Source organism: Pseudonaja textilis, chromosome 15 (genome assembly GCF_049901715.1).
Source record: "Pseudonaja textilis isolate UNSWEBS1 chromosome 15, rPseTex1.2, whole genome shotgun sequence".
Lineage (NCBI taxonomy): Eukaryota > Metazoa > Chordata > Lepidosauria > Squamata > Elapidae > Pseudonaja > Pseudonaja textilis.
In genome coordinates this window covers 4,886,335-4,901,334 of record NC_142004.1, presented here as the reverse complement: position 1 = coordinate 4,901,334, position 15,000 = coordinate 4,886,335, and the positions used below count along the sequence as shown (strand labels likewise).

The 15,000-nt window shown below is 43.3% G+C and overlaps 1 protein-coding gene across 1 annotated transcript in view; it reads left to right on the top strand.

Annotated features, from left to right (window-relative positions):
• MED13L (mediator complex subunit 13L) overlaps positions 1–15,000 on the top strand; it is a 146,678-nt gene that overhangs the window by 100,824 nt on the left and 30,854 nt on the right. The window contains exons 6-11 of the mRNA XM_026718603.2: positions 1,030–1,224; positions 2,313–2,501; positions 7,597–7,759; positions 9,273–9,380; positions 10,333–11,058; positions 14,183–14,405. Of these exons, the coding sequence (XP_026574388.1) occupies positions 1,030–1,224; positions 2,313–2,501; positions 7,597–7,759; positions 9,273–9,380; positions 10,333–11,058; positions 14,183–14,405 (1,604 nt within the window). The remainder of the gene's footprint in view (positions 1–1,029; positions 1,225–2,312; positions 2,502–7,596; positions 7,760–9,272; positions 9,381–10,332; positions 11,059–14,182; positions 14,406–15,000) is intronic.

The window sequence follows — 15,000 nt, the reverse complement described above, 5'->3', positions numbered from 1 at the left end:
GGAACCTCGGAGGTCTTCTAGTCCAACCCGCTGCTCATGCAGCAGGCCTTAAACCATCCCGGATAAATGGTTGTCCAGTCTCGTCTTAAAAACTTCCAGGGTTGGAGCATTCACGACTTCTAGTTGCAAGTCGTTCCCCTGGTTCATTGTTCTCACTGTCAGGAAATTCCCCCTTAGTTCCAGGTTGCTTCTCTCCTTGATTAGTTTCCATCCTTTGCTTCGTCTCCTGCCTCCTGGTGCTTTGGAGAATAGCTTGACTCCCTCTTCTTTGGGGCAGCCCCTGAGATATTGGAACACTGCTATTTTAAAAATGCTTGCAAGATTAATGTGTCCCACAGTCAGAGTATCTTCTTGGGACTTTAGCTTGCCGAGAGTGCCGTGTCTCACCTTTTAAAACCACACCCATCTTTTCTCAGCACAGGGTAGTCCTCGGCTTAACAACAGTTCACTTAGTGACTGTTCGAAGTTAACAACGGAAAAAGTGACCTATGATCGTTTTTCTCCCTTAAGACCTTTGCAGCATGCCCAAAATTCAGGGGACCAAAATCCAGACGCTTGGCAACTGGCTTGTATTTATGACGGTTGCCGTGTCCTGCGATCATGTGATCCCCTTTTGCGAACTTCTGGCAAGCAAAGTCAACGGGGAAGTCACTTAACAACCGCGTAACCAATTTTTAAGAAAGGTGCATGCTTGGAAAATATCTGCCCCTGGAGGGGGAAAGAATTAAAACGATGACGCTATTTTATTTTATTTTAATCGTAGGTGCTATAAATAGGTCACATCAGGTATTCTTCTGCAAAGAGAAGCCTGCTTCCGTTCCATTAAAAAAAGAAGAAGAAAATCCTCTTTAATTATCAGGTGCCTACTTCTGGCAAAGAGGATGTAATGGGACTCACTTCTGAGTAAAAATGCCCTTGTGCCTCGTGGCTTCCCACAAAAGAAGATTTGAGTGATTTGGGGGGATCTCTTGAGGAATCTAGACGTTGACCACTCTGTTTGGTTTTGTGTGTGTGTTTTTCCCCAACCAGTGTTGATCAGTCCGTACGGCTTAAGTGGTACTTTAACAGGCCAAGCTTACAAGATGTCCGACCCAGCGACCAGGAAGCTAATTGAAGAATGGCAGTATTTTTATCCCATGGTGCTGAAGAGGAAGGAGAGCGCGAAAGAGGAAGAGGAGCTGGGATACGACGATGATTTTCCCGTGGCCGTAGAAGTCATTGTTGGTGAGAATCTGTATTTTTTTTTTCCTTCCCCCTTGAGACGTCTCTTCTGTTGGATCGGTTCCAGTCCAAATGCGACGACATTAAAAAATAAGTCTTGGTGTGTAGCCCGTGTTTTACGGCAGTTCTTCTCGTGTTTTAATCTGTTCTTTTGTTTGAAATAGGGCGGGTTTTGTTTTGTTACTTAGAACCGTTTCAGAAGATTTGTTTGTGTTTTTATTTAAGCATCAAAGCAACTGCTTCCTTCCCCTCCCTCCCTCCCTCTCATTTTTTCCTTCCTTCCTTCTTCCCTCCTTCCCTCCCTCCCATTTTCTTTCCTTCCTTCCTTACTCCTCCCATTTTTTCTTCCTTCTTCCCTCCCTCCCATTTTCCTTCCTTCCCTCCATCCTTTCTTCCTCCCTCCCATTTTTCCTTCCTTCCTTCCTTCCTTCCTTCCTTCCTTCCTTCCTTCCTTCCTTCCTCCCTCCCTCCCTCCCTCCCTCCTTCCCTCCCTCCTCCTCCCTCCCATTTTTTTCCTTCCTTCCTTCCTTCCTTCCTTCCTTCCTTCCTTCCTTCCTTCCTTCCTTCCTTCCTTCCTCCCTCCCTCCCTCCCTCCCTCCCTCCCTCCTCCCTCCCATTTTTCCTTCCTTCCTTCCTTCCTTCCTTCCTTCCTTCCTTCCTTCCTTCCTTCCTTCCTTCCTTCCTTCCTTCCTCCCTCCCTCCCTCCCTCCCTCCCTCCCTCCCTCCCTCCCATTTTCCCTTCCTTCCTTCCTTGCTTGCTTCCTTCCTTGCTTCCTTCCTTCCTTCCTTCCTCCTCCCTCCCTCCCTCCCTCCTTCCTCCCATTTTTCCTTCCTTCCTTCTTCCCTCCCTCTGATTTTCCTTCCTTCCCTCCCTCCTTTCTTCCTCCCTCCCATTTTTCCCTCCTCCCTTCTTCCCTCCCACTAATTGATGCGCCATCCACACACACGTGTAATTGCAGATTTGGTTTGCATGTCAAAATACACACAACGTTGCTAAATGACAAATATAACCCTTTCAAAAACAACAACAACAATCCCAACCCCAACTCTCTGCCTCCCTCCCGCCCTTCCCTTTCCCTCTGCCTCAACAGGTGGTGTCCGAATGGTGTACCCTTCTGCCTTTGTCCTTATCTCTCAAAATGACATTCCCGTGTCTCAGAGCACTTCCACACCCGGAAGCCACAACAGCATGGCACAACAAGGAGCTGGAACCTTGAAAGACACCAGCAGTTGTGGATTGTTGCTCACACCACCCACTTCTCCGGAGCAGACTGTCATAGGTAAGCGAAAAACTTGGTGTTGGTTTTTTTTTGTGTCTTCAGGAAGGGTGTTATTTGAACCATTGGCTTTTATGGCTGAGATTATTTCATCCCTTCAGCTACAGGTATTGCGGTCTCCTCTTTACACAACCGTATCTTTCCTGAAGCCTCTCTTGGTTTTCTTTGGTTCAAGGCTTATCACACCAGATTTTCCTTGTTTTCTTCTTTAATGCACCAGGAATAAAACGCTCAGCCTGCCAACAATCAGCTATGTAACGTAGTCCTGGCATCAGTTATCCTCTAGGTAGACATAATTGGTGAACATATTATTAATTATAGCAGTTGTGACTTTTTCTTCTGTGAAACATACTTGCACAAATTAGAAAGACATGGAGAAAACTGGAAAATAAGTTACCGGGCTGACATTTCAGATCTACAAAAACAGGAGGGGATAAATATACCTTAGGAACGATTTCTCGGTGTGGATGTTGAACGGTTGCCCAGGAATAATAATAAGCAACTAATATTTTTTTCCTCTTAATTGGTAGAATGCCTAGCTGTCTCCCAGTGTTTATGGGGGGTTTTTTTGTGAAAAGGTTTTGCTTTTTAATGAATTTCTTTCAGCCCTTCAAATACGAAGGCAAAGTAGACAGTGATAAGAATCTCCATTGTGGAGTTTTTAGAACACAGAAGAGCTGGAAACATAGAGCCGGAAAGGACTTTGGAGGTCTTCTAGTCCATCCCCTGGCTTAAGGCAAGAGACCTTATCAAGTCGATTAGTTGTCCAGTCTAGTTTTGAAAACCTCCAGTGATAAGAGCATCCACAACTCCAGGAGGCAAGTCGTTCCATTCATTCATTATTGTCACTGTCTGAATATTTCTCCTTATTTCTAGCTGGGATCTCTCTTTAATGATTGTCCACCCATTACTTCCTATCCTGACCTCAGGTGCTTTGGAGAATAAGTCTACCCAGTGCCCTCTCTTTTCTAGGACAGTCCCTCAAGTACTAGAAGACTGCTATCCTATCAATGCCGGTCCTTTCTTCATTAAATATGTACCAACAGCCAAAAAAGCCAATGCAATCCTAAATTTCATTAACAGAGGGAAACAATCTAGGAAGAGTACAGAGAAGAGCAACTAGGATGATTAGGGGACTGGAAGCTAAAACGTATGAAGAACACTTGCAGGAACTGGGCCTGGCTAGTCTAAGGAAGAGAAGGACCAGGGGAGACAGGAGAGCATCTTCCAGTATTTGAGGGGCTGCCCCAGAGAGGAAGAAGGGGTCAAGCTATTTTCCAAAGCACATTTGAAGGCCAGGCAAGGAATAATGAATGGAAACTGAACAAGGAGAGATTCAACCTGGAAACAAGGAGAAACTTTCTGACAGTGAGAATCAACAACCCATGGCACAGAAGTTGCCTTCGGAAGTTGTGGGAGCTTCATCACTGGAGGCTTTCAAGAAGAGACTGGACAGCCATTTGTCAGAAATGGCGTAGGGTCTCCTGCTTGGGCGGTGGGTTGGACTAGATGACCTACAAGGTCCCCTCCAACACTGTTAATCTGATTTAGCAGTTAAAGATCCAATGGTTAAAACTCCAGTTAAAGACACTGAACTTCTCAGCTGGGTTCGAGACCCAAGCTCCGCACAACGGGGTAAGCTCCCGTTCCTTGCTCCAGCTCCTCCCCACCTCGCACTTTGAAAGTATGCAGATGCGAGTAGATGAATAGGTACCACTTCATTGGGAAGATAACACCATTCCATACACTAAACCGTATAGTCACACTGGCCACATGACCACAGAAAATGTCTTTGGGTAAGGCTGGCTCGTTTGGTGAAGAAACGAAGAATGAACAATATGCCATAGAACTGGACATCACTGAAAAGGAGACCTTTATCATTTTTATTGCATTCTTTTATTAAACTTTAGGTACATTTAGCACAAATCTTTATATCAGTCAGAGATTTCTGTTGGAATATATTCTTGTAACATTCCTTCCCAGGCGGCTTAGGCAACCATTTCCATCCTCCTGGAAAATGATCCTAAAATTGTTCATTCCCGAAGAATACTCAAACCTTGAAAATTTCTGTGTCGCCGAAAGATCCTTATAATCCTAAATCCACCTCGGAGCAGCCTTCCTCCAAAGAGGTTTCCTTTAAAAAGAAAATAGTTGCATTTAGGTCCTTGCGCTGTGTTTACAATGTGTAATTGCGTCGATCTGAATAAATATTTGATCAGATGGGACGGGGCAGCCTTCAAATTTAGGTTTGAAAGAATGTAAAATTGAATAGGAAGGAACCGATAATGAACAGGAACTTGACACTTAAAAGCTACAGTGGCCAAAATAAATGTCTACTCTGCACTCATCTTGTTAAATCTAAAGTGAAGGTATGCTTTCAAATGCTTTTGACTGCCTGGAAATACAGGCTGTCCTCATCTTACGACGACAATTGAGCCCAAAATGTATGTTCCTAAGTGAAAGATCTATTGCATGAATTTGTCCCATTTTACGACTTTTTGTGCCACCGTTGTTAAATGAATCACTGCAATTGTTAAGTTAGTCACATGGTCATTAAGCAAATCTGGCTTCCCCCATTGACTTTGCTTGTCAGAAGGTTGCAAAAGGGGATCAGGTGACCCTACAAACTGTCACAAGTACACGCCAGTTGCCAAGCATCCAAATTTTGATCACATGATCATGCTGCAAAGGTTGTAATTGTGAAAAACGGCCACTTTTCCCCCCAGTGCCGTCGTAGCTTTGAACTGTCACTAAAATGAACTGTTGTTAAGTCGAAGGTTGCCTATATTAATAAGTAGTGATCCAACCTAGAAATGAGAATAAATTTTCTGTCAATTAATCAGTGGAACGACTTGCCTCAAAGAAGTTTCAGGTGCTCCATCACTGGAGGTTTTTCAAGAGGAGACTGGCCAGTCGTTTGTCTGGGTTGGCCTAGAGTCTCCTGCTTAAGCAGGGGGTTGGACTAGAAGACCTTCAAGGTCCCTCCCAGCTCTGTTGTTCTGTACCTCTGTAACCCTGGTGAAGATTGGGAAAGAAAAAGGCTAGTGGGACTAGAGTTTTTTTGTTTGTTCTTTTGTTTTAAACTGTGCAAAGGCAGGCGTTTGCAAAATTGACACCCGGGAATTCGGAATATTTCCTTCCCACACCAAACATTGCGTCATTGCGAAAGCAAGTCAAGTCCACGTTCCTTGTTAACATCCTGGCAGAAATGTGCCTGGATCTTACTGCCGTTGGAGAAATTCAAAGCCCCGAGACTTCCATAGTTACTTTAAAAGAGTGGGAGAGAGAAAGGGAGGGAGGGAGAAAGAGAGAGAGAGAGAGAGAGAGAGAGAGAGAGAGAGGAAAGATAATAGGATAATAGATGCTTAGACATATAGATAGATGATAGAATAGGAGAGAGAGGGAGGGGAGGGAGAGAAAAAGAAAGAAAGAAAAAGAAAGAAAGAAAGAAAGAAAGAAAGAAAGAAAGAAAGAAAGAAAGAAAGAAAGAAAGAAAGAAAGAAAGAAAGAAAAAAGAAAGAAAGATGATAGGATAATAGATGCTTAGACAGACATACAGATAAATGATAGAAGAAGAGGGGGGGGAAAGAAAGAAAGGAAGGAAGGAAGGAAGGAAGGAAGGAAGGAAGGAAGGAAGGAAGGAAGGAAGGAAGGAAGGAAGGAAGGAAGGAAGATGATAGGATAATAGATGCTTAGATAGACATACAGATAAATGATAGAAGAAGGTGGGGAGAGAGAAAGAAAGAAAGAAAGAAAGAAAGAAAGAAAGAAAGAAAGAAAGAAAGAAAGAAAGAAAGAAAGATAAGAGGATAATAGATGTATAGACAGACATAGAGATAGAGATGGGAGGGAGAGAGTGGGGGAGAAAGAAAGAAAAAAGAGAAAGAAAGATAATAGAATGATAGATGCATAGACAGACTTATAGATAGATGAAAGAATAGGAGAGAGGGAGATGTAGGGGAGGGAGGGGGAGAGAGAGAGAGAGAAAGGAAGGAAAGAAAGAAAGAAAGAAAGAAAGAAAGAAAGAAAGAAAGAGAAAGAAAGAAAGAAAGAAAGAAAGAAAGAAAGAAAGAAAGAAAGAGAAAGAAAGAAAGAAAGAAAGAAAGAAAGAAGGAAGGAAAGAAAAAGAAAGAAAGAAAGAATAGGGTGTCATTATCAACCTTCTGAAGCCCCAGAAATAATAACCAGAAAAACTGGCTCAGCATGTTCTGGTCATCTCAGCAGCAGGCACCATTCCGCCCCCCCCCCTGCCCCCCCTTCCAGATTGCTGTGCTTTGGCTGTTTCCAGTGTTTTTATCCACAAGGCTTTTTTTTTCTGGCCACGCCAGACATTAGAACAAGGAGTTCTGTAAACATGTTTGACCTTGTTGAGGATTTGTACAATTACCCCCTTTTCCAGCCCAAGCACGGCAGTGTTTTATCTTTTTTTTTTATATATATACTTTTGGTGACATGTGGTTAAGGCTTTAAGCGGACACGAGGCTCCCTCTGCCGTCTGACTTGAGTTGCGTTGCGTTGACGCTTCCCTTCCTTCCAGTTGGGGATTGCTTTCAGACCCCAATCGAGCAGGAGGTTGGACTGCAGGACCTCCAAGGTCCCTTAGCAATTCCGTTATTCTGTTATTCGTATTTATTTAATCTGTCATCAGGTTTATAACACGGACGGGAGGCAATCAATATAATATTGATGGTTTGAATATTATCACGGCTGGAGTTTTTGGGTTTGTTGAGCTGCTCTATCCAGGCAGTGTTTGTCTGCATCAAATCCCAGACTTTGTGTCTAAAAGCAAACTCTTGTTCATTTGTAAATATATACCAACTTTGAAATCTGTGTGTTTCCTCATCTTGCCTTATTTGATTTCCTGCCGTCTTTATTTTCACTTGTATTTTACATCCAGATAATCCTGTTGCATCCTACTCCCTTCCTCTCCCATTTTTTTCATTGTAAATTACTACTATTATGATGAGTATTTATTGCTTCAATTATTGGCTTTTAATGCTTGCGAGCCTCCCGGAGTCAACGTCTAGGCAAAATCGGTGGCAAACAAAGCCTAACAAACAGCATGAAAGTCTCAGAAATTATCTGCTGTTTCTTGCAGGGGACAGTGGAGGCATTCCAACCATCGTCAATCACTCAGCAGCACCAGATGGAACGGTCGCTATGCAGAGCCCCCAAAAATCGGGGAGGATCCCGCCCAAATTTCAGAGCTGTATGGTCCACCGAGTTTGGAAAGAATGTATCCTCAACAGGACACAGTCCAAGTAGGAATATTGGGTTTTCCTCGGACTCTTAGTCTGCTACAGACTTTTGCAACTGCTCATTTTAATAGCCTGTCTCTCTAGGGACGCATGTGCGTGTACGTGTGTGTGTGTGTGTGAGAGAGAGAGAGACAGAGACAGACAGAGAGAGACAGAGAGAGAAAGAGAGAGACAGACACACACAGAGAGAAACAGAGAGAGAGAGAGAGAGAGAGACAGAGAGAGAGAGACAGAGAGAGAGAGAGACAGAGAGAAACAGACACAGAGAGAGAAAGAGAGAGACAGACACACACAGAAACAGAGAGAGAGAGAGAGAGACAGAGAGAGAGAGACAGAGAGAGAGAGAGACAGAGAGAAACAGACACAGAGAGAGAAAGAGAGAGACAGACACACACACAGAGAAACAGAGAGAGAAAGAGAGAGAGTGAGAGAAACAGAGAGAGAAACAGAGACACAGAGAAAGAGGGGGAGAGAGAGGGAGAGAGAGAATGAGAATAAATGTGTTAATACTTTGTATGTCAAACTGAATGACTAACTTGGGGAATCATATTGAAGAACTGCTGGTCCTAATCTTTATGAGTTTATTGTGAGCCCCAACAAAAGTATCAGATGTGAAGAATCAGGACTATTCAATTAGGTTCTAGTCAAGTTGATTTATTATTCATGTCTGTACACAAGAATCTAGTCAATTAACAGTCAGCACCAAATTGACACTAGGTAATGGAATTCAAGAGGGGTAGGACGTAAACCGCTTGTGGGAATGTAAGGATTCTAGGCTGATTCCTCTCTTGACGCCTTCCCCTGGCTCTGCCTATATATCAAGCCCATTTGGAAGGGACATACTCAGGCCCTGTCGTCTTAGCCTGAGTTGCAACATCCCAAGTTCCTTAAAAGGAATTCTGAGTCATACATAGAATACTGAAATTGCAATTATTATGCGTCTTTTCAGATCACCGGTCAAGATGGCTTAGCTCAGTTGAGTAGAAGACCTCCAAGGTCCCTTCCAGCTCTGTTATTTAGATTATTCTTCCCTATGGCATTCACATTATACATTTTAATTTTGCTAAATCTTGCTCTGTTTTTCTTTAGTGATTTGTGTTTTGCTTATATCTCCGATGCGTACAAATATATACATATATATGAGGTATGTTTGTTGGTGCCTTTGAAGATTGGAGCAGAAAGTATGAACTGTAAATCTCATTTAGTAATAACATGCAGGTATGCAAAAAAGCTCAGACCCTGCTGCACATAAAAATAAACTGGGTGCCAATGGTACTACCGAGTGCAGGAAGCAAAATTCTCTTTTAGCTGGGCTTGTAAAAATACATTTTGCAAAAATGCGGCACTCCGTTCACATAATATCTGATTTAAGAAAAGAAAATTTTCAAAGCCGATTAACTTTAGCCTGGGAAGCATTGGTAATTCATTCATTCCCACTTACCTCTTGAGCTTCTACATTCATAAATTAAGCCTTCCTGGCCTGCTGACATAGTTACATGTGTTTAATTCCTACCAGAAGGAACCCAGTTCCCGCTAATACCAATATGGAGGAAGATGCCCCTGTCAACTGTGTTTCTTGGGATTTTGTGGATCCAGCCCAAAGAGTTCCCTGCTCTTGTTCCAGGTCAGTATAAGGGAGAAGAATATCGAGACCATTCGCATGGAAGAAAATAGGGTTAAGTATGTGAGTTTGGTATAGTGCTGGATGACTTTGGGCCTATCTCCAGGAGACGGTGAGTTCTAGTCCCACCTTAGTTAGGTATGAAAGATGGCTGGCTGATTTTGGGCCTATCACCAGGAGACGGTGAGTTCTAGTCCCATCTTAGTTAGTCATGAAAGCTGGCTGGCTTTGGGCCAGTCACCAGGAGACGGTGAGTTCTAGTTCCACCTTAGGCAAGAAAGCCGACTGTGAATTCTGTGAACTCACAGAATTCCCCAGCCAACCATGGGGCATTTTCCCAATGCTGGGAGTTGAAATCCACCCATCTTCAACTTCTGCAGGTTGAGAACCACTGCTTTAAAGCAAGAGTGTCCAACCTTGCCAACTTTTAAGACTTGTGGACGTCAACTCCCAGAATGCCCCAGCTTCAGGGTTAGAGTCTACATGGCTTAAAATGGCAAAGGTTGAGAAAGCACGATCTAAGAATACGTACAAAAGAATCACTTGCCAAGGTTGAGAACCACTGCTTTAAAAGCAAGAGTGTCCAATTTTAAGACTTGTGGACATCGACTCCCAGAATTGCTAGCTGGGGAATTCTGGGAGTTGAAGTACACAGGTCCTAAAGTTGCCAAGGTTGGATATCCTTGCCCTAAGAACATGTTTGGTAATTTATTTTCTTTCTTTCTTTCTTTCTTTCTTTCTTTCTTTCTTTCTTTCTTTCTTTCTTTCTTTCTTTCTTTCTTTCTTTCTTTCTTTCTTTCTTTCTTTCTTTCTTTCCTTCCTTCCTTCCTTCCTTCCTTCCTTCCTTCCTTCCTTCCTTCCTTCCTTCCTTCCTTCCTTCCTTCCTTCCTTCCCTCCCTCCCTCCCTCCCTCCCTCCCTTCCTTCCTTCCTTCTTTCATTTCTTTTCTTTCCCAGGCACAAGCTCCTGAAGCAACGCTGTGCTGTCGGCTCCAGTCGTCCGCCAACGATATCCCAGCCAGGGTTCGGAGGGGGAACCTCGTCCTCGTCCACCTTACCCCCTCCTGCCTCTAAGCACAAAACCACCGAGAGGCAGGAGAAATCGGAGAAAGTTCAGAAGAGGTCGTTGCTGCCATTCCATCACCGCCCCTCGGTCACCGAAGAGCTGTGCATGGAGCAGGACCCTTCGGGACAGAAGCTGGCCTTGGCCGGGGTGGAGACTTCCTTGGAAGCTGCAAGTCATAGGAAGTACGAGAAGCAGCTGTCCCTGCCTCCCCGACACCCGAGCAAGCCAGCCAATTCGAATCCTATGGATTCTCCCCGTTCCCCCATATCCCCTCTGCCTCCAACCCTCAGCCCCCAGCCCAGGGGGCAGGATGCCGACAGTTTGGACCCCTCGTCGGATCCTGGCAACCCAGCCCTCTACAGCAATGGATTAGAACTTCAGCCCATGGCCAGCGCTGAGGATCGGACAGTCCTCATGGGTCCAAGGTTGCCTCTGATGGCCGAGGTCAGCGAGACCGCATTGTACTGCGGCGTCGTACACAACCAGGAGTCGTCCAGCAGATGGCATGGGTATTCTCTTCCTTTACCCAGCGACCTGGAATTCAGGCCTCCGGAACTCCAGTGTGAGATCCACGACGTCAAGATGGACGTGGCCTCGGAGAATAGTGGACTGAAAAGGTAAGACCAAAATCTTACTTTCCTTCCAGTGTCCGGATGGGATGGGATGACTTGCCACGGCCAGCTCACTGCAGCCAATGCGCCCTGGCCAGCTCTTCATGGGACAACTCACCGCAGGACAATTTAACAGCTCAGTAGAGTTATTCGAAATCCTTTCTTTCATGATTCGATCCCATCATTTCTTTGATATTAAGTAAAACAAGTAAAATAAAAATAAGGTTCTACTTTTAGGCAAGGAAAACCGAATGCACAGGTGCAGTGTTAACCTCGTTCAATAGTAGTAACGGTGAGAGGGATCTTGGAGTCCTAGTGGGCAGTCATTTCAATAGGAGCCAGCCGTGTGCTGCAGCTGCTAAAAAAGCCAACACAGTTCTAGGCTGCATCAACAGAGGGATAGAATCAAGATCACGTGAAGTGTTAATATCACTTTAAAATGCCTTGGAAATAAGGCCACACTTGGAATACGGCATCCAGTTTTGGTCGCCACGATGTAAAAAAGATGTGGAGACTCTAGAAAGAGTGCAGAGAAGAGCATCCAGGATGATTAAGGGGCTGGAGGCTAAAACATACGAAGAACGGTTGCAGGAATTGGGTTTTGTCTAGTTTGATGAAAAGAAGGACTAGGGGAGGCATGATAGCAGTCTTCCAATATCTCAGGGACTGCCCCAAAGAAGGGGGAGTCAAGCTATTCTCCAAAGCACTTGAGGGCAGGATAAGAACTAACCAAGGAGAGAAGCAACTTAGAACTAAGGAAAAATTTCTTGACAGTTAGAACAATTCAACAATGGAACAACTTGCCTCCAGAGGTTGTGAATGCCCCAACACTGGAAGTTCTTCCGAAGCGATTGGACAACCATTTGTCTGAAGTGGTGTAGGGTTTCCTGTCTAAGGAGGTGGTTGGACTAGAAGACCTCCAAGGTCCCTTCCAACTCTGCTATTCTATTCTATTCTATTCTATTCTATTCTATTCTATTCTATTCTATTCTATTCTATTCTATTCTATTCTATTCTGTTCTATTCTATTTTTGATATATTCTATATGTTCTATATATTCTATATATTCTATATTCTACTCTACTCTACTCTACTCTACTCTACTCTACTCTACTCTACTCTACTCTATTCCTATTCCTATTCCTATTCCTATTCCTACTCTACTCTACTCTACTCTACTCTACTCTACTCTACTCTACTCTACTCTACTCTACTCTACTCTACTCTACTCCTATTCCTATTCCTATTCCTATTCCTATTCCTATTCCTATTCCTATTCCTATTCCTATTCCTATTGGCCGCAGCAAGCTGGCTCTGTGAGTTGGCTATAGCGAGTTGGCCCACGGCCAATTGTCATAGACAGTTATGAGAAGCCTAATTTTCAAGCCATTGATTTAAATAGCTGATGGCCGTGTGAAAATACAGCACTGCTAGTCTCCATGCTCCTGTGTTTTCCATCATAAATGAGAACAATTCTTTAAGGAGGTCATGTGGTACCAGAAAGATCTGTACCACCTCCACCCCCCGTGAGATTATTATCTTAAAATGACCTGTCAGAATACCTACTGATACCAACGAATATTTAAAGCAGGAGCGTTGGAAAACCGTGTTGTTGTTTTTCTCAAGTTGGAATAAGAGACTCCTACTAGCTTTGAGAAGTCTTCCTCCTCTGCATTTCTTCAGAAATCATAATGATAAAGCAGGATGACATGAGAATATATATCGGGCGCTTCCCCATTCATTTTTCCCATTGTGGTGAGTTAGAACATGCTAAATATCACATCACATAATTATATTATTACCGTTTACTGGGGAAGGGAAAAAAAGAAAAGAAAAGCCACAGGGCAGATTTTATACAGCACATTATCCATAATAATAACCAGCTAAGGCCTAAAATATTGATGTCAGGCTTCAAGAATACTGCAAATTAGAGCCAGCAAATGTGTATCCTCAAATTAACTCAGAATAACAGCGCTGTCTCCTGCAGTGATTCAGATACTTCTACGGAATGGTGTTCTCAATAAAGGAAAGGATTCCTTTTGAGTGTCACACAGAGGAAACCCTGTGAATGTTAAGACCAACAGAAAGCCATAAACTTGGGGTTAAACACAATTATGTAGATTCTCAAGAAAAGATGGTTGCTTCGAATTGATGTCCTGGAAGGCAGGAGATTGAAACCAATAAATACATTAGTAGCTGTAAAAGTTAAATTCTGGGAATCCCCCTTTTCTGTTTAAGTTGAGAAGATTCCATAAGCTTACAGATTTAATAATTGAAGAAAAGCAGTGAGGTAAGATATGTGCATTGTTCAAAAGAGAGAAAGCTGGACAACGTGGAACTAGCTTAGGAGATGAGACTTTATGATATGAAGGTATGAAAGACAGTTTGGCCTGGTGGTTAAGGCACCAAGCTAGTAACTGGGAGACCAGGAGATCTAGTCTCACTTTAGCCATGATAGTCGGTGGGATGACTTTGGGCCAATCATCAGGAGACGGTGAGTTCTAGTCCTGTCTTAACCATGAAAGCCAGTTGGATGACTTTGGGCCAATCACTAAGAGATGGTGAATTCTAGTACCACCTTAGCCATGAAAGCCGGCTGGATGACTTTGGGCCAATCACTAGGAGACTGTGAGTTCTAGTCCCGCTTTAGCCATGATAGCCGGCGGAATGACTTTGGGCCAAAACTCAAATCAAAGACATGGCGGTAGGATACGGCGAGAGACAGAAGATTTCTCCGCATGATTCTTTGAAGCCACAAAGGAGAAGGAATGGAACACTTAGACGTGGTCCACACCACCAGAGATGTGGCTTATAGGCCAGAGTGATTTTGCCCAGAAGAAACCTAGATATAGGGGAAGAGAATGATGGCTGTTTAGATATGAACATGCGTTTCCCCTTAGCCATCTACAAGCAAGTTGTAAGATGGCTGAGGTTGAAACAGTTTGTTGGCCCATGTATTTGAGGAGGGTGTTTTTAACAGTCACAGAAGTTAGATAAATATTTTGATTTCATTCTTTAGCCAACCAAAAGCGGGGTCACTGACATGTTAATGTTGGAATAAAATTCTAGGGCTGATTTTTTTTTACTTAAAAAAGAATATTATTCTGTGCTTCTTTTTCATCTACTGTAGGCTCTTAGCACAGCCTAATAAAAGATTTAAAATCGTGGAGGAGACCCTACCTGTTCCAGCAGTGAATTACCTGGATCCCTCACCGCTAATTCCTCAGTCTGGCGAATGCTTGGGAGATGCCACTGATCCCTACACGTTTCAGGATGGGGACATCAAATACAGCTTCACGGGCACTAAAAAATGCAAACTTGGGACCGACAGAGAATCTCTGAAAAAGAATAAGGTACCCATCGCAGTAGAGACATATAAATCTTTGTAGAGCAGTTTGTGGCTTTGCCTTTTCCCTCAACTTGAGTTCATTCTTGGTCAGACTTCACACTTGAATGTACACAACACGCTTAACAGGGTTGTAGAACTTACACAATGTGGAGTTAACCTGTGTTAAGCATCAGGAAAAGCAACCAGGTTTAAAATGCAGCCACCAGGTAATTGAATAACTTGTTTAGATCTTTATATCAGTTAAGTGTCTCAGAGAAAGATGGCAGATAGATAGATAGATAGATAGATAGATAGATAGATAGATAGATAGATAGATAGATAGATAGATAGATAGATAGATAAGATGGATGGGGAGGTATGTAGTTGGGTATAGATAAGTAGGTAAAGTGGGGGGATAGACAGATATACACACAGACAGACATTTCTTCTTCTTCTATCTATACATATAAAAGCAAAATACCACTCACGCATCATCATCAAAATCTCCAGAACAGTAAATGCTACAAACTTGAAATTTGGCCCATATGTTCCTCTTGGCTTCTAGGTGCTCACTAAGAAAGGATTTTTTGAAATGACCATCAGAACATTTAGTATTTCCT